Source organism: Anopheles ziemanni, chromosome X, assembly GCF_943734765.1.
Source record: "Anopheles ziemanni chromosome X, idAnoZiCoDA_A2_x.2, whole genome shotgun sequence".
NCBI classification, from domain to species: Eukaryota; Metazoa; Arthropoda; class Insecta; order Diptera; family Culicidae; genus Anopheles; species Anopheles ziemanni.
Window position 1 is genome coordinate 313,239 of NC_080707.1, and position 19,358 is coordinate 332,596.

A 19,358-nucleotide genomic window follows, 5' to 3' on the forward strand; every position below is an offset into this window, starting at 1 on the left:
TTTACTTCGCTGCAGGTCGTGTGTGGTGTGTGCCTGCGTGCGTGCGTGCGCGATTGTGTCTACTCGCGTGTGTGTGTCACTTTAGGCAAGGAACCTGCCCTGGAACCATCAACAATAACATCTCCATAATTCTCATCTCCAGTCATTCAGTGCAATCAAACGAGAACGAGACCAGCGTTCAAACAAGAAAACACATTCCAGCCGACTGTCACCGTCTGCCGAGGCTGTGCTGATTACGGAGTAACATACGTGCTTACTGCGGTGGGTGCTCCGGAAGCAGTGTGAAATAGTGTGTGCCGCCCACGAGGGTGCAACGTGCGTGCGTGCAGGAGCAGACAACGGTTTGGAGACGGCAACGACGACGACGACAGTCTCACGATGAAGCTAGAATCACGACAAATTACCGAGGTAAGTGGTACAGCAAGAGGTGGCGGTGGTGGTGTTGGTAGCGGCGGTCGTACCATGTGAACCCGTACACCGCTCGCCCCTCCCCGCATCCAATCCACCAAACAACTATTGATCCTTTTCGGGTATCCTTCCGGTGACCTTCCGCGGCTCGAATTTTTTCTTCGATGCTCCGCGTTCGTTTCTTCGCGGTTGTGTCTATCGGCGCGTGTGTCGCTGACTTCCCACCTGTCTTCCCCCTTTCCCAGACCGGACCAACTCAATGCGGGCCCATCAATCGCAAGATAGTTCATCTTGGCTGACCGCTAATAGGCGTTTAATTAGCAGCTTTGACAGATCGGATTTGTTTTCCTTCGTCGTCATCATCACCTAGCGTCGTGGTGTTCCGTGGTTATCGGGCTGCCGGTATCGGATTGACGGACGTGTAAAACCCCACCTCAACTCAGCGCCGGGTGTCAGCGCCGATGGCTCAGCGAGAGATAACAAACGGTGCGGATCGGTCTTGAACTACAGGTACCTCCCATCGACCTTTGTCCTGGGGTCGCACTCCGATTAGGATTGCCGCAAAGTTTCTCTAAAATATTTGTTTTTACAACAAGGCTGTTTCTAGGCAATCTAACTATATCTGAACATCTAGTAACTCCTTTTATCGATGATTAATTAACATTAACAAAACGTTTGACTGTTTGAGAGGGAATCATTCAGTTTCCTTCCTTGGTTGAGTTTTGTTGCGTATAACAAAAATTCAAAGATCAATAAAAAAATCATTTCGAGCATTTGTTAACAGCACATATGGCCTTAGCAGCCGGTCCATAGATTAATAGATGGCTATGTCACCATATTACCTGGTGAACTTCCATCCTCGACGTAGAAGAAGAGAATTTGTTGGAATATTTGGGAGCCATACTTATTTGGCCTAGCGAAGTCTCCTTCGCTAAGTTTTTGTTGTTTGTTGTTAACTAAGCCAGCTGATTGCAGGTGCCAAGTTGGCACTTTTTAGGTTTGCAGTTTTGTAAAACTAGCCCTCCTAGGCCACTAGGGCATCAACATAAAGAAAATCGAAAACTACAGGAATGTGCTTCACCCTCTTTTCTGAAGCCCAGGCTCCCCCGTCATATCCTCCCCGTTTCCCTTCAGTATGGTTGTTGTTGTTGGTATTGTTGCCACGGTTGTGATGGAGAGCCGTTGTTATTATTGTGTTTTCGTGTGTGTTTTCACCCCTATCTCTCCGCGGTTACTTTAAGGTCAGATGTGACGTTAGTGGCTGTTGTTTTTCACTTCAGGCCAGCTGCGGTTAGCGGGTCAAGATGAAGAGGAGAAGGACGACGAGGATGGTTGAGGAGCAAGCTTCACTGCTCCATCCATTGCAGTCAATGCCTTTTTGTTTCGGAACCTGTTGGAAAAGCATCCATCCATAAAACGGGACATTCCGTGGTGTTCTAAGTAGTTTCTTATTTCTGTTTTTCCTATCGTCCTTCAAAGGGGCGCAATTCGGGACTAGTTGATCGTAGGATCGTTGATGGGAGAACGTCGGTTTGCCGCAAGCGATAAGCTTTCATTTACCATGCTGCTTCAATGCTTGCAATGATCATGCGATGCGAGTAACAACGTTGGTAGAACTGGACGGGCGTCACGTGATTTGCCTTGGACAGAGGACTATTCCAGACTTGCGCGCAGGATTGCTCCAACCGAAACGACCTGATCCTGGCTTCTCTTGTTCAGAACTGAGTCGAAATCGGGCAAGAGCGATCATCGGGCAAGAGCGGATGCTGCATCAATGTCGGCAAGATTGAAAGCCAAACTTACGCAATTTCACTGAACTGTTACAAACACCGCCTAGCCCGAAATCTAAGCTGTAACCGCGCAGGCGTACACCACTCGTACCGATGTGTATTTTTGGGGCAGGTTACAAACAACCGTAAGGTAAAATTCTCAAGTGCCACAAGTACGCGCGTAGCGTGACCGGAGCCAGAGGGGGCCAGGAACGCATTGCGTACGGCGCAGGCGGACAAATCCGTGACCACTGCACAATTTGTATGGTGGCCTGACGATCGTTCCGGTCAACTCAGGTGCCGTTTTTGCCATTCAGTATTCAGTCAGCTGCTGGTTCCCGGTCGAGATAGAGAAAAAAGAGCGCGCGCGGAATATTTTTCCAACCACCGGACACCAGACCCATCCTCGAGACTTTTCACCTCCAGCCACCGGTCGCTTTTGTGCGTGTGTGTGCGTTTGTGTGCGCAAGAACGCGCGCGCGCGCATCGAATCTGAGAAAGGAAGCCAAGATCTCCCGTGATCCGAAGTCGAAGGAAAAAATCGGAAAAAACTAATCCTCAAACGATGCCCGTAGCGTACCAACGTTTCATTTCAAAAGATCAATAATAAAGATTTACCGTGCGCCAGCATCACGCGCCGTGCGTTGTTATCTGTCCTGTGTACTTCTCTAATCTTCTCGTGCGTGCGTGCATGCGTTTGTGTATTTGCGCGCATTTTCACTCAAGCTGTTCGCCCTTGAAAGTGCGCGGGTGGTTTTTCAGTGTATGTCCTGTCTAACCTTCTGACCCCAAAGGCGACAAAAAACCCAAAATCGACGAGTAGCAACTATTAAAGGGATTTTTGGCACACACATTTTGCATCGTCCTTCGTCGGAAACGCAAAGAAAAATACAAACCTTTTTCCATAATCACGCATTTAATCGTTTTCTGTTTGTGTGTGTGTGCCGCTCCCTGTGGCCTGCATTTACCTGTGTGTGTCCGTCGAGGAAAAGAGAGGGAGGGGTGAAGAAAACGAAAACACCATGACCACCACCAACGAAAAGCGGGTCGAGGAAAAGGATGATAAAGTGTGTACCATCTTGGGTCGGTCGGGGTGGAGGTGCTGGGTTGAGGGTCACTTTCTTAATTCTTTTCTTCGACATTGCGACTTATGTAACGGCGTGATAACAAAAGCGTGATTGCGTAATATCATTGTCGAAGTTTTTGTTCAAACTCCATGCCGGTGGTCAGCGGCAAATTTATCTTCACACCGATATCTGATTTCTCTATTTCTTTTCCTTTGCAGAATCCGATGCACATAAAGCGGGCTTCCACGGAAAAGCTGCGGGAGATCTTTAGCAAATATGCGACACAACAGATCAACGGCGAACCGCACATGACTAGCGCGGACTTCGTACGGAGCTTCCTGGGGCAGTCGTACAATGAGGTGACTGGGTTGAATCCATTCCATTTATCCATTGTGCACCGTCCACGCATATGCACGTCATACCCGCATGCACCCGTTGCGAGCGCTCCGGAAGCGCCGGTGTACGCTGCTTCAATTTGCTAAGAGAGAAACAGGAGATAAACAGAAAAAATAGCACAGATAACAGATATCATTGCACCATCATCGCCGCGTTCGTCGTCGTCGTGAAGAAGCACAAGTACCGCCACCATCGTCACCGAGCAGCCAGACTTATGTTTGCTTTGGTTTTTTCTTCGGTTTCCCTCTTTTAGGAATCGATCAAACTGATCGCCGGCATTGCCGACACCAGCAAGGACGGGCTCATCTCGTTCGCCGAGTTTCAGGCGTTCGAGGGGCTGCTCTGCACGCCGGACGCCCTGTACAAAACCGCCTTCCAGCTGTTCGACCGTAACGGGAACGGCTCGGTCACGTACAGTGAGTTTGTCGATGTTTTCAAAAAGACAGATCTGCACGCTAAAATCCCGTCCAAACTGGACGGCCCTTTCATACAGCTCTACTTCGGCAAGGACCGGCAGCGTGTGATCAATTACGTCGAGTTCAGTCAGTTTTTGCATGACTTCCACGAGGAGTGTGCGATGGAGGCGTTCCGCTTGAAGGACACCTCCGGCTCCGGGTTTATCTCGGCGCTCGACTTTCAGGACATTATGGTGAACGTGAAGAAGCACCTGCTGACCAGCGAGGTCCGGGATAACTTGATCGCGGTAAGTGTCGACGGTGGGACGACAATCGGCATAGTCGATCGGCGTATCTAATTATCATCGCGCTCGCCTTTCCATGTTCGCTTGCAGGTGACCGAGGGACATAGAGTGAGCTTTCCCTATTTTATGGCATTTAATTCGCTGCTCAATAACATGGAGCTGATCAAGCGCATTTACCTGAACGCGACTGGCGGCAACCGACTGGAGCCGATCACCAAGGACGAGCTGCTGCATTCCGCGCAAACGATGAGCCAAATCACGCCGCTGGAAATCGACATCCTCTACCAGCTGACCGGGGTCATCCACCAGACCGGGTAGGTTTCTCCACAATACCGTTTTCTCTCTACTGATGCTTCATGTTCCTAATCAATCAATAACTTTATTATTCTCCCACTAAAACCGATCTTGAAGCCTTTACTTATGTGTATGTTTTTTTGTAATCATACCGATATTCGATCTTTTATTTCACAACCATTTTCTTATTCGTTTTGTTTCGATATTTAACTTCGTACTAAACCGTCTATAGGACTTCCAGTGGAATCGGATGGTGCCATTTAACGATAGTCACACATGTTCTAAATAGAGGCAGTTTTTTAAAGGTTCAATCTTAAATGATATTTGAGAATGATCGAAAGAGAAGAATTGGTTGATAAAAGCAAGTAAAGTAGGCACCTTCGCGTTCTCTAATTGTTTCATAGGGTGTGTGTGCTCAAGTGTCCTTCGCTTAATCGTCGTTCACTTTATTTTATCAACCGTTTGTTGTTGTTGCTGTTCCTGTTATCGTTTTCGTTACAAGTGTGTTTTCGTTTTATATGTTTGTATAACTATACATCGTACAGCAGGAGCACAAATTTTACCGCTTTAGTTCATTAGAACGGCCACGGCGGTATGGAACATTGTACCGTATTAGATTGGCCGTTTGTTTGTCGTCGCCTTTCCAACCTTTACATGCCACGAGCCTTTGGCACTATACCTATTTTCTTTTATTTCATTGTGTTTCTCTTTGAGTCTATAAGAGTTTTCTGTCGATCAAATTGGTCATGGGTTCGATTACATTACAGCATATAATAGTTTGTAGTTTTACCCCCTTTCACATTAATCACCTGCGTCGGTTTGTCATTCATTTCCTTGAAATGTCTCTGAAGCGTCACAACAGTAAATTATGATTTGTATCTCACGTCAATACAACAGACTTTTGTTTTACTAATATGACCTACTATTTGTCGTACAGTCAATCATGGCTTCGCTCTAATTGTTTATGTATATTTGTTCATTCCCCCCCCCCCATTGAATTCTCTCTTTCATCTAAACTACATCCTTCGATACTAACACGCTTGACGTGCCGGCATCATGTGCTGCAATAATCGTAAATATAAAAATAAACCACGAATTACTTCGATAACATAACCGAACTACTAATCGCGTACCATACCATCGCACGTCGCCATGCCTTGGTTATGGGCCAATCCTGGTGCGTAGAACATCAATTTGGCGGAGGCATAGCAAAGCGGTAGAGATGAATAGGCAAGTGCTGACATAACTACTTTAATCACGACCTCTTTGGCGTCTTTCTGATGCTAGCTGTCCCTTCCCCGTCAGCGAAAGCACCCTACACGTTTGCGATTTTCTCCCCAGTATAACGCTTGCTAGATGAAAAAAAAAAAAATAAAAAAAATTGTATTAGGAAGCCCACGGTTGTGTTTAGTGCTTGCATACCGTTCCGTAAAACCGTTGTCGTCCTACCGAAGAAGTTATCAATGTATTCGAGTTATGAGCTATCCGTTTTGCGCTTTCTTCCACCTTTTTGTTTTGCAGCTAACAATTAATTACTCTATCGGTAGATTTATTTTTCACTGTATATACATACATTATTTGGTTTAAAATTCTCTCCTCTCTAGAAGTGTGATTTGATTCGCATGTATGCTTCTTTCTTTATGTGGCTTCTTTGCGAGACGGTTTAATTGTGTTTATTTGCACCACGTTGTGTCTGTTGTAAAGCATTTCTCTCACGTGTTGTTTGTTTCTGTTACAATATTTTGACTGTATCGTATGCTGACTATGCTGTTTTTCAGTGAATTTGTATGTGTATTGGATGGCAATGGTGTCTAATCAATAAATGTATTTTTTAATATTTTTCCATGGAACCGTCCGCGCAGACGGATCGTGTACAACGATCTGAGCAACATTGCACCGGAACACTACATAAAAAACATAACCCATCGACTAGCGGAAATCAAGGCCGTCGAGTCGCCAGCCGATCGATCGATCATGATACAGATGCTGGAGAGCACGTACCGATTTACGCTTGGTTCCGTTGCCGGCGGTAGGTTGCACCGGTGTGTATTTCGTTCCTACTCGGTTTGCTAATGTTTTGCTTTTTTCTTTACTTTCCTGCCCCATGTGTAGCTGTCGGGGCAACGGCCGTGTATCCGATCGATCTTGTAAAAACCCGCATGCAAAACCAGCGTACCGGCTCGTTCATTGGTGAGGTGGCCTACCGGAACTCGTGGGATTGCTGCAAGAAGGTAACCGTTTCAGATGGACACCGCCACAACGGTATAATGAACCTTTTCGCTTGTTATTCTCGCTTTATCTTTCTTTAGGTCATACGCCATGAAGGGTTCCTGGGGCTGTACCGCGGACTGGTTCCGCAGCTGATGGGTGTTGCCCCGGAGAAGGCCATCAAGCTGACAGTGAACGATTTAGTGCGCGACAAGCTCACGGACAAACAGGGCAACATTCCGCAATGGGCCGAAGTGCTGGCAGGCGCTTGCGTAAGTTCATTCCGCGTTTGCGAAGCCATGGTGAACTGCTCAAAATATTCGCTACCGAATCGATGTCGACCGTTGAAGTTTAAAGTTTGAGAAACGAAGAAAAACTGTTGTATGTTTTCATCATTCCATTTCTATTACATTAGAATGTAGGTCGTTAGTTCAATGTTGGTACAAAAGAGTTCACTGTTTCCGAAGATCTGTGTTAAGCATGCCAGTTGTTACTCAATATTGTAAAGGTACTTTTATAAACACTGTACAAGCTTTTGAAAGTGGTACCAACTATTTTGTCGATACATGGAGTGCAGTGATTATCGTAATTAATTAAGTGCAGTGATTTTCGTAACTATTAATCATCTTTATTTTCTGTCTGCAACCCTCACAGGCCGGCGGATCGCAAGTAATCTTCACAAATCCGCTGGAGATAGTAAAAATCCGACTGCAGGTTGCCGGTGAGATTGCGGGTGGTGCGAAGGTCCGCGCGCTGAGCGTCGTCCGCGAGCTCGGCCTGTTCGGGCTGTACAAAGGAGCTCGGGCGTGCTTGCTACGTGACGTCCCGTTTTCCGCCATCTACTTCCCGATGTACGCGCACACGAAAGCCGCGTTCGCCGACGATGAGGGCTATAACCATCCGTTGACGCTGCTCGCGGCAGGAGCTATCGCCGGAATACCGGCAGCGTCGCTCGTTACCCCCGCGGACGTTATCAAGACGAGACTGCAGGTGGTCGCGCGCACTGGCCAGACGACCTACACCGGCGTGATGGATGCGGCGCGCAAGATCATGGCCGAGGAGGGACCGCGTGCCTTCTGGAAGGGAACCGTTGGTAGGTTTGAGTCCAAATCCCGTGTCGGCAGTGAGTGTTGTTTGCCTAAAGATTCGTTTTCCCTTTTCTCTTTTTACAGCGCGCGTGTTCCGGTCGTCACCGCAGTTTGGCGTGACGCTAGTTACGTACGAGCTGCTGCAGCGCATGCTGTACGTGGACTTTGGTGGATCTCGCCCAGCTGGTTCGGACGTGGCTAAATCGAAGGTCGATATGGCGCAGGCCAATCCGGACCACATCGGAGGTTACCAGGCGGCCCTGCCTATGCTGAACGGTATAGAGACAAAGTTCGGGCTCAGCCTGCCGCGCTTCGGCACCAACGCAGTCCTGAACCGCCAAGCTTCCTGATAAGCCACCACACACGGTTTGTGTGCGCTGTTAACGGCTGGAGCCAGCAGTAGTTATTACTGCTACACGCTACTTTCACAGGCCCGAGGCTGGCAAACAACCGTCTGGAGGACAGGCAAACTTTTGTTTTACATTAGGTTTTTAATTTGAAAACGGCAACTAAGGCGAGCTCTAAACTACGAATTTACGAATTAGATACATCCATACCCCACGCTGCTCCTAGACGACACACGTTCGCCTTCCCAACCCATTGACCGGCCAGGCGTTTTCCAATCACAAGCAAAAGGAATGCTTTCGGTTCCACATCAATTCGTTGCCACCAACTGGTTTGTGCAATAACAGCACCGCGTTCCTTACTAAAAAATCCCGGGTTTCTTACGGTTTAGGTTTGCTACTCTGGCCGCTGGGTTTGGGATACAATAGCCATCGGCTGCGATACTACGCTTCTTGTATTAACGTAAGCAACATAACAAGCAATAATGGAATTAATGGACAAACAAACTAACTAACAATCCACGAACTACATGCAAGAGCAAACCTATCACACCAATCACACGCCACGTTCGTCGGTTGAACCGACTAAACTAAAGTGCATTGCCACAAGTGTTATCCGATGCAGGACGCAGTTGTAGTGCAACAGAGATAGAGTTAAAAATATGTACACAGACGTGTAACAAAATGGTAAAAAAAAAACGGGAATAAAACAGAATCACCTCATTTGCTGAATAGTTTGATAAGTAGACAAAATAAAACAAAACAAAATAAAGATCCAACGATTTCGTGTTCCTAGCTTGTTTTGCACACTTAACACACGTTCAGGATTTGGCACAGCACGAACATTCATGTTTGAATCAATGTGTAAAATGTAGTGGCTTCGTTCATTTTCTTGCTTCTTTGTCGCAAACCTACCTACGGTAGTTTTGTCCTGTGGAAACGATTGATGGTGGGTCTACGAAGGTTCACTTTGAAAGCGCTGATCGTTGTTGATTGATTGCTGTTTGTCCAATAACTGTGCTCAGAATCGAGCCAAACAGTTCAGTATCCAACAGTCCCAATCGTTTTTCTAACCTCATCGATGCATTGGAGTATAAAATCACTTCATTTGGCTTCAATCAAGAGGTCATTTTGGGTCGCTTGGAGAGCTCTGCACTTGCAGTACTGGAGAACAAAAACATCTGCTAACTACTTTTCTCAAAGGGTTCGTCGGAGAGTGCAGCTGCTGATCGGCCTACATATTAACGAGAATGAGTGGCCTACAGTTGACCGGACTATGTTATTTGTGGTTAGAGGCCACTCGTCCGTGGCGACATCAATTATGAACTCGGGATGCGAGAGGAGCAAATCCAACGAAGTGGAAAGCCGAAGGTGTGGCAAATGATAGGAAGGAAGGTAGGTAACTCGGATCTAGACTTGGCAACATGCGCAGCAGGTTTTCCGAGCTCGGCACTGGCCAAAGTATAAAATGCGGTGCATTCTGGAGCGATGGGAAGTCAGTTCGCATAAACCGCCATCGGACTGTAACCCGCGGTGTACCGCTTAGCAGCGCACGTTCATCGCGTCTATCTGAAGTGTAGTTAGACTTAGTGTGTGGGAGGGCCGGAGCCCTTGAGTCTCCTCCATGAAGTGTCACGTATTCTGGACGTCCCTGGTCCTGCTGGTGCGGGGGCTTCCGGTGATTCCTGTTGCCGTGTCCGGGCGGGGTTCGTTTGCGAGCCAGCTCGGTCGGGAAGTTGGTGATCTGGTGGCGCCGTGCCTTGGCCGTGTGAACAACGCGTCTGGTCCCTGGGCATGCCTGAAGCAGGAAAGCCTTGCTGCCGTGGAACGGCTTTCCCTAGCACCGAGGATCACGCTGCTGGACGGTGTCAGTTTGGTGCGCGCCAGTACCAATGGATCGGCCGTGGCAGAGAGCCTGCGATACAAGACGGGTTTGACATGGCCCAACTCGGTGCTGGAAGTGTTGCGCCGTCTGCTGCAGTCCCACATCCTGGAAGTTGATCTGGCGCTGGGGGCACCGAAACCGCCTCAGCTGCTTACCTTGCGGTTCGTTGGACAGAACATGCCCGCCAACATCGATCGAACGGAAGGTGAGTAGGTGTGCAGAGTTAGCTCCCGCTACCAAGAGGCACCTAACAGAGGTTACAACGACTTCTTTGCGCAGGGCGCCATCGCCGCCGGCAGCAGATGATACCGATGATGATCTTCGGCGTGACGGTGTTCGGCATGTTCATCGTCCCAATCGCCTTCCAGTTCCTGACTGCCCTCAGCGGCAAGGCGTTCCTGATGGCGAAGCTGGCCCTACTGCTCGCCTCCATCAACGGCCTCAAACGGGTAAGCTAGTGCGCGGTAAGTCGAGCCCGGCCCTGTAAGAAACAGCGCATCTCTAATCTCTTGGCATGCCTAACCCGACTGTATGCATTCTTTCCCTTTTTCCCCGTCCAAGGTGGCGTCGACCGGAGTCCATTACGGTCTGTACCATGCGGTCGACCAGCCGTACTCCGCTGGCCCGCATCATCCGCCACCGCCGCTTCACCATCCGTTCGGGGCGGGACCGATGCTTTACGAGCGGACGGATGGCTTGGGCTACGCAGAAGGGCCTCGGACCGACGATGGCGACGTACCCGTTGGCGCTCAGTTTGCGCCAATTTTCACTCGCATGAAGAACCGTTTATTTAAGTAAACCGACGTAGAGGCAATGTTAAGCCACTAAAATAGGAGCGGGTCATGGTGGTGGAACCCGCCCCAGCGTTTGAACATCCTCCCTCCGCCCGCTAGTAGAGCTCGCATGCTGTTTATTATAATTTATTTGTTAAATTCCGGCTTTATTGCTAGGCTTTATAGGTTCGCCCACCCCCGCAACATAATGCCGGAGTTCCAAGGTTCCTCTAAACCGCTAATATAGTTGTTACGTGTAGTATGCTGTTTTGCTACAGCACTTCGTATGTGTGTGGGCGTTTGAATTTTCCTTCCGGCGCCAACAATGCCGTAGACTTTTGTGGGAGGAAGTGCAGTCCAAAAATATCACCACGATGCTGTCAAGGTGTGTGAGGGGGGAGGGCACATCAGGGGTAGATTATCACACTTTTCCATTCGAGTTCGTGCAGTTGTTTCGTTGCTTCGTCGTCCTTTCACGCCCCTTCATGGACATGGTCAGCGCGGAGGGTTTGACATGGGGAACGAGCAGGATATTTCGGTAAGAAAGTGTGGAAGTAGTGCCCAGCGCAGGAAGGTCAGCCATCGGGGTGGGGTAAGCTGTGATGTGGTGACCGAGCGCAATGCAATTCGAATAACGAACTGACGGACAAATTGGACCCATTGCTTGTCGCACGCGCAATTATCAACGTCCTTAACGAGGATGAGATGGTGTGTCGGTGGGTGTATATGTATTTCATTGAGTGAGACCGAGAAAGGCTCGCTGTTTTCCGTACAGCGGCAACAAGTCGTGATCCATTAAAACGTAAGTTCAACCTAATTCGTTCGTCTCTGCTTCAACACCTAGTATGAGCCAGTGGCCACAAACTTTCCCTTTGACGAGGGTTGCATCACAGACTATTCTTCAAACATAGAAAGTCTACAGATCTCACCCCGACCGTTCCACTAAAAGAAGACATCACAGGGTTGTCGACCCCTGATTAGGAGCGCCAAAAGAAACAAAATCGAGCCTGTTCGTTTTGATCAAATCCACCAAACAGTTTTTTGTGTTAGTTGCGCAAATGTTGACACTAAATGTTTCCATATTTTCAAAAATCAAAAGATTTATGATTTGCTTTAAGAATGCAAAGCTGGTATGATTGAAAAAAATGTAGTAAACGACTCAATTTATAATATTTTAATTACTCCACCGTAGAGTAGGGGGCGTTTTGTGAAAAATAAATCGTCTCTTAACACCTATTAATTAAATGATTTTCGGTAGCTCCTGCCGACCCCTGTAATAAGCCTGCTATCCATTCCTATAACCCTCCACTCTTCCGCCTCATTCCCCAACGAGCCACCTAATGTCAAGTAGGGCGAGGGGAGTGTAATTGCAAATTCCTTTCACGAAACATTTATCATTAGAGTCGGGTGTAATATAATCACTGTTGGTCCTGTTGTTTGTCTCCATATCGGAAGCCAAGGGAGGCTTCCCATTACAACAGGCGTCGGGAATGGGGAAAAGAAAAGGGTGCTTCAAACTTAGTTTGCCCATCGGAAAGGACGGCAAAACGGCTGCTGATGCTGGGTGTCGGATGTTTGGACGCGGTTTAATACAGTTCCGGATATCGGGTCCGTGTCGGGTACCGTATGGTCGCGACCAGCGTTACTCATCGATGGGGAAGGAGCAAGCGAAACAACGCACACGAAAACAAAGATGCACACACACACACACACACACACACACACACACACACACACACACACACAATCAGAGAGGCTCACACGTACCACCCAACGTTGGGCGAAACTTCGAAGACGAATCCTTGCTTCGGGTGCGTATTCGGCCCATATTCGGGCTCGGCGTTCCATCCCTCGATCCTGTGACGGAGGGATCCTTTCGGGGTCTTTCGTATTCACCAATTCCTGCCACTCGTCCGGTCCCTTCACTACCCAGAAGCCGTGCGGTTAGTAGCGCGATGTTGGACCGAACGGAACGCAATGATCCGGAGGTGCACAGTGGGCTTCACAGCGGACGCAAACGCCTACTTTCGTTGATCTTGAGTTAATTCGAATTTTTATGATGGCTCTTAGGTCCTAAGTTTACAATAGTAAATACCTTTTTTGACATAATTTCAACTTCAACTTTTAAAAACTCAGCCCGCTGCGAGAAGCATTGAAAAATATTAGCTACTAGTATTTACTGACGAAACATTTGAATTAAAATGTTCACTTCCTTCCAACAGGTACTTGGAAGCAGAACACTTCTTACTCTGCGTGACATCGGTTAAGAGCAAATCGATTCAACCAAATGACAAACCACAAAGAAATGTCATCCATTGGACCAGTGTGCGAGGCACGAGCGCGAAATGGGATACGAATGGGGGTAAAAGGACAGGGCGTATGGGGAGGGCTAGGGTAAGAAAGGATCGTCATCCGAAACGCCGGATCGGCGTCAAGCTTTAAAACGGGCCCAACCGTCATCGGAGGCTCGCATTTGGCGTTTCACAAACCGTCCGACTGGATGCTGCTCCTGCTGCTCCTGCTACTACGATAAGGCAACGTTTTGTCAACAATTTCCTGGCTCCTGCGTGCGTGCGTGCGTGTTTTGTGCAGGTGTGTGTGTTTGTGTGTGTGCTTGACGACAGTGCAGATCGGAAGCGAGCGGCTACCAACAGCAAAACGAACCACCTAAGCAAGCCCAACGAACCACCCCATCAAACTCAGGCTCATCCGGAGACAGGGAATTGTGCCGACCATTTTCTTCAACAAACATCGTTCGTCTACCGTTTGAATATTCCCCTACTACTTCGACGTTTTCCGCGACCAACAAAACACCTTTAAGGCATCTTAGTTTGTGTTTACTTTTGTGACAAAAAAACATCCTAGAACTTCATCCGTTAGCCACATTTCATCGCTTCAGATGCTAGATGGAACCGCTTTCCCGGAACCGGATGTGTTGAATTCAACGGTTGTTGCGTAGCGGACCGTCCCGTCACTACGATCCTGGCGTGCAGTATTTGTTTAAATAAGCTGGAGTATTTTAGTTTCAAAATCAACCATTAGTGGATGAGGCGAGACATGCACCACCCGTTTTCAACTCCAAAGAAGTGTTGCATTTTAAATTCCAACAAAATTAAAGTTCTAGCAGAGTGTGATCGCTTGATGCGGACGTGTTTGCAGGTATACAGGTTTCACTTCGGGTGTGCGCTGAACTTCGCAAACGGAAAATTTTGAAAAAAAAAAAATAGCAGTTGATATGTCAGAGACGGCTTCCGGTTGCACTGTCCATCATTTATTTTCATTTCTCCTTTCAGCGTACCAATCAACGGATCGCGAGCACTTTCTTCGACGGCTGCCTGTCAAACCTACACCGCTCAGCTCTGTTTTGTGGTTTTACATTTTTCCCTTTCGGTTTGTTTCTCTCCCCTGTATTTTTCCGCAGCCGCATAACCGGTGGGAAGCCCCGGTCCAAGTCAAGAGGCCAACGCCAGCAACGATGGCGGCCATGCGAGGCGTTACGATGTTGTTTTTCCAGGTCCTGATTCTTTGCTTCCAGGCGAAGGTAATCGTTATCGGCCGGAAGTTGGGTCGCTTTTCTTTCAGCTTTCCCGTTTCACACCACCCACTTGGCCTTGGGCGCGATGTTTAATAACATTTTTATGTTTACTCTCTCTCGATTTTGAATTTCCGTCCATCGCTTAATATTTGCATATTTTCTGCTACCCTTAGTGTGTGGGTGTGTATTTTTCCTTCTCCTCCAAGCCCGTTATCTACACTGCGGGCGAAGTGCAGCTTCTATCTTTCCACTGCACCACCTGTTGCATTCGCCAGGGATCCGTTGCATGCATTCATGCAGGGAATGGGGGATGGGAGGAGGGGGCAAATGGAGGGCTATATTTTTACTCTTTCCACCACTCCGGTTTGACTCCTGGTGTTCCGGAGCGCTTCAGAAGCTGTGCAGCATGGCTGCGGTTCGTGCTGCTTTCGGTAGCCGTTGCATATTTCATGAGCTGGAAAAATACGCCAGCAAAAACACAAAGGAAAACGTGTGCGACGCGGGTGTACCTCCGAAAACATGCATCTCGCCAGGAAGGCGAAGAAGGCCGAAGGGATTGTGGAGGGGAGGGAAACACTTGGCGTGGCAGCGAATAACATTGGAGCTTTCATCCAGCATCCGTTTTTGTTTTCCTATGCTGCCAAGCAAGGACTCGGTGGGAGGGCTTTCGTGGTGGGCCCTCGGTTTTGATCAACCTCCACGGAGAGCCCCATTTACGTCATTTGATACGTATGTTTTCTTTCAATATTTGCACATGAATATTGAACAGTACCTGTTGAGAAGGAGGAGGGAAGAGTTCATGCGTTGCTCGGCTAAAAGCTTCTTTGCCCACTTTCACATTCATGTAAAGGCCCTGATCGCACGAGCACACATGATATTTTGGAAGGATTTAAAAGGATACATGAAATTTGCACCACCCATAAAACGGTACCGTTTAAGGATCGTGTTTATCCCGTGTTTAGGCGTTTGCAAAACTTGCTAGAGATATATTTCTCACGCAGTTGCACCGTTATCAGCGTACAGTATCCATTTGCTTATTCAGCCTCCAACTATTTATCACACGTGTGTACCAGGCGTGTTTGCTTTTCTTTTCCCGGAAAAACAATCGACAACCCTTTTTCAAGACCGATTCGTGCCAGTTTATCTTAGCACCTCTAAGTGCGAGGATCCTATTCGGACTTCGCTAGGGCATGGGGCGGGCCAGCGAATAAGCCAAGGGCCTGCGGAAAAGGACCCGAAAAGCCTGGGCCAAGAACCGGAAGCGAGATCGCTAAGGGTCCTTTCGTTTTGTGGAAGTGGGCGAAAGTAAAATACATGAACACAATTTAATTAAGCGATATTTACGTTTCATTTTCTGAACGCTTCCGATCTCCACGCGGATGGAAGGATGCGGTGTAAACTTTTGATACTTTCCCATTAACTGGCGTTTAAACCCAAACAGGAAGAAAGGCGATTCGCTTGGGAAGCATAACGTTAAAAAACAGCGTTCTGTGTTTTGACTTCCTTTTTCCACGATATAAATGAACGGGGTTCGGCTGTATGCAATTTAAGGCAAAATTAATTACACGAACTAAGCCTCCCTCACCGACACCATTTTCCGCAGCAACCATCTCGAAATGGGACAAAGAAGGAATGCAATGAATCAAGAACCGGGAGCGCTAGAAAACAGGCACAAGATGAATGATGGTATTGGCTCTGGAAAAACTAATTTAAAAGCTCCCTGCCTTTAACACTCGCCGCCGTTTAAAACTTCTTTCCATTGTGAGACAGATTTTGGTACCCGAAGCAAAAAAAGGGGTGCAGTAAAACTTTTAAGATTGAAAGCACGATTAGCTTAGCGCTCGGGCGGGCAAAACAAAAGCTAATCTAGCTAATTACCCACTTTGGCCGGCAGCAACTGGACCGATGAAAGGTAAAATTGGTATTTAAAATCGGGAAAAAGGTTGCGATTTTTTGTCCTTCGCATAACAGCGCTTTAGTTGCCTTTGTTGCATAATTCCCAACTTTTTAAAATTCAACTTTAACGAAACGAAAAAATTATTATCACTGGGTAGTTCGAAACTATTACGAGAGCAGTGGATGGAAGACTTCGAAAGGCTAAACATGAATAATTATCAATTATTTGCCCTGCCCCTATTATAGTTTGAATCCTGTGGTTTAAACCAACATGCCACTCACATTTTTACCTTCTATTGGTAATACATCATTCAATTCTTCCTGCAAATCGCCTACTCTTTCCAGACCATAAACAGTTTGCCTTTTTGTTTTCTACCATCTATTGGTAAATTATTAAAACAACATTTGCAGGCCTGGCACGCGGTAAGAAGATCGTTTGAGCCCGAACAGTCGACCCCGCTGCAGGAGAAAAGTCATCTCGTTACAGGTACGTGTATGTGGCTATGTTTTGCGCGTCAGTGTGCGAGCGTCTCCATCCTGTCCGCCACTTGCTCCCATGGAGTGGCATGTCTTTCGCAAGGACCTTTAGTTGCCATTTGCCGAGAGCACTCGAAAGCACTGATTTGAAGGGTGCACGAAGCGCGGACGAAGATGAATGTCCCATTACGATGTTTAACTCGATCGCTTTCAGCGACAGGCCCTGGCGGAAGGGTGGGCCAACGCGCGTCAATTTCGTACCGAGCTGTCACGAGCGTTGAACCACAGTTCCGCACGAAGCAGGGGAAGAGGCACACCGGTGTGGTGAAGGGGTTGTTTGACGGATGGTGACGAGACAAGTGTGCCTCTGCCGCTGACAGGACTACATGGCAATGACGAAGACACTTGTCGCTTGTTTGTGGTTTGCTCTCGGTACGGTATTTTAAGGCGGGACCTGTTTCTGCTGGGTTTGGTTTTCTTTTCTCGTTTCTTTTCGGCGGGTTGGTGAATCCGCCTGGGCTGAAGACTGCATGCACGTCACATCCGAGGAGGGCGAGTTCTCCTTCGTCAAGCTGCCCGCGACCCGCTCGACGGCCAAGCACGGCCACTGGTCGATGGACGGGGACCTGTCGGCAGCGCTCAACGCGGACGCATCAGCGGAAGGGTCTTTGGCGGAGTCGCCGGACGCGGCCACCGTCTGCGGCATCTACTTCGTGGCCGATCCGGACCAGCTGATCGAGGTGACCATGCGGCAGGTCAACGTGGACTGCCGTTCTGGCGGGCTGATGGCGTTCGTCGATGGTTGGGAGCTTAACGGGCAATACTTTCCGGGCGAACGGGACCACGAAAAGCCGCTGGCGTTGCGCGTGCAGGAGTTCTGCGCCGAGCGTGGTGACGGAGGGCCGTGGCCGGCGGGAAAACACGCATCGACACCGGGCGCCTGGGTGTTCCGGTCCAGTCAGAATGCCGCTCTGGTCCAGTATCGCATTCCGACCCGGGGCTCGTTCGTACTCTCGGCACGTTTTCTTCGCAATCCCAAACGTACGTATCGAACATATTTAGTCAAACCTGTCCTATCGTAGAAAAGTTTATGAAACCTATGCTGTGTAAATTATTTGTTTCGTATAAGCCTTCTAGTAATAATTTGATCTAATCTTAAATCCATTGTTGAAAAATAAATAAAAAAATAAGTTCCTAAGGGAGCTTTTTGTTTTGAAAATGTGTTTGTAACTAATATAAGACCTAATTATCCGGGCTTGGCTCCTCCACAGCTTGCCACATCATGGCGGAAGGGTTAGCACCGTACTACAAGCTTAGAAACTATGGCCAACGACGCAACTGCACCCTAACTGCGCTCTTTCCAGCCGTCGTCTCCGTCGTGGCGCTGGAAGTCGGAGGAATCAGCGAGAACGTCCGATACGTGAGTGCTAGAACGCCTTGCGTTGTCGGTGTTCCACTAGGCTAATGTGCCTTTTTCTCCCGCAGTGCGATCGTGTCCGCGTCGAAGACAAGCTAGAGGTTGGCGGCTCACCCGGGCTCGATCCGGCGTATCAGGCGGTGCAGTCGAGCACCATCTGTGGCCGCAGCGGCGGCCGTATGGACCTAGAGCAGACGATTCTGTGCGGCACCACCACGGTCCGGCTGGTCTCGAGCGGACGGTACAACAACCAGGCGATGGTCACGATGCGCATGGCGGACGAATCCGATCTCCGGTTGGCGACGGCGATGTGTGAGATGTAAATTCCGCACGTGCATCGCCACGAGTCAGAGCACTGGCTAAATCTCTTGCTAGAAGAATGAAAAGAAACCTGAAACAAACAGAAAAACATCATATGGAGACACAAAACATCTTGATGGATCCAAGCTGGGGCTTACTACGCAACATTAATGAAGGAAGTCATAAACTCAACATACCACGAACGGTGAATGGATACGATGGTGAAACGGATAATAAAACGCTAAATGAAAACAACACTCCCAAATCCAACCCTGTCCGCACCTAGCTCCCCAATTCCTGCACAAAACGGACACCACCGAGTAAATAAATTATTGCACAACCAATCCTCGGCCCATTGCAGGTGGAGCATCAAAATGGAGTGAGTTGAGAAAGCGTGATCATGTCCTGCGGAAAACGCAAACGAAACTGCAACCAACCCCCTTCTTCCCGCACTACTTCTGCTTCCCTGTCACATCAAACGATACTGAGAAGTAAAAACATAAAAACAAGATAAATAAGAAAACCAATACAAAATCAGATTGCGAGTGCGTTTAGTATAATTTCACATTGTAGGACGCACGTCCTGGCTGTCCCTCATCTGGTCATCGTTGCCTAGTACAAAAAAAAAAAAATAGAACAGCAATATTTAATGCTATCATTGTTTACTACCAAACGATGCTTTATAAAATCGCAAATCGGTTCGGTTTTGCTTTATTATACCACAATCTGCCAACGGATTCTTCTCTCGTTGAAAACAAATAAAAAAAAAAAACACAGTGACGCGAACACGCTGACGTAGAA

The 19,358-nt window shown here is 48.1% G+C and overlaps 3 protein-coding genes across 3 annotated transcripts; all 3 read left to right on the forward strand.

Annotated features, from left to right (window-relative positions):
* The first annotated feature begins 189 nt into the window (after positions 1-189).
* On the forward strand, positions 190-8,471 carry LOC131291460 (calcium-binding mitochondrial carrier protein Aralar1). Its single transcript, XM_058320676.1, has 10 exons — positions 190-408; positions 3,463-3,603; positions 3,894-4,343; positions 4,431-4,654; positions 5,820-5,864; positions 6,497-6,663; positions 6,747-6,865; positions 6,944-7,114; positions 7,497-7,935; positions 8,015-8,471. The coding sequence occupies exons 1-10, from the start codon at positions 379-381 to the stop codon at positions 8,278-8,280; spliced, it is 2,052 nt and encodes a 683-aa protein (XP_058176659.1). The 5' UTR covers positions 190-378; the 3' UTR covers positions 8,281-8,471.
* A 1,427-nt stretch (positions 8,472-9,898) lies between these two features.
* On the forward strand, positions 9,899-10,957 carry LOC131290398 (uncharacterized). Its single transcript, XM_058319552.1, has 3 exons — positions 9,899-10,364; positions 10,439-10,608; positions 10,721-10,957. The coding sequence occupies exons 1-3, from the start codon at positions 9,899-9,901 to the stop codon at positions 10,955-10,957; spliced, it is 873 nt and encodes a 290-aa protein (XP_058175535.1).
* Positions 10,958-14,416: 3,459 nt separating this feature from the next.
* LOC131290915 (corticotropin-releasing factor-binding protein) lies at positions 14,417-18,580 on the forward strand. Its single transcript, XM_058320102.1, has 5 exons — positions 14,417-14,473; positions 16,775-16,850; positions 17,366-17,881; positions 18,112-18,260; positions 18,326-18,580. The coding sequence occupies exons 1-5, from the start codon at positions 14,417-14,419 to the stop codon at positions 18,578-18,580; spliced, it is 1,053 nt and encodes a 350-aa protein (XP_058176085.1).
* Positions 18,581-19,358: the final 778 nt, after the last annotated feature.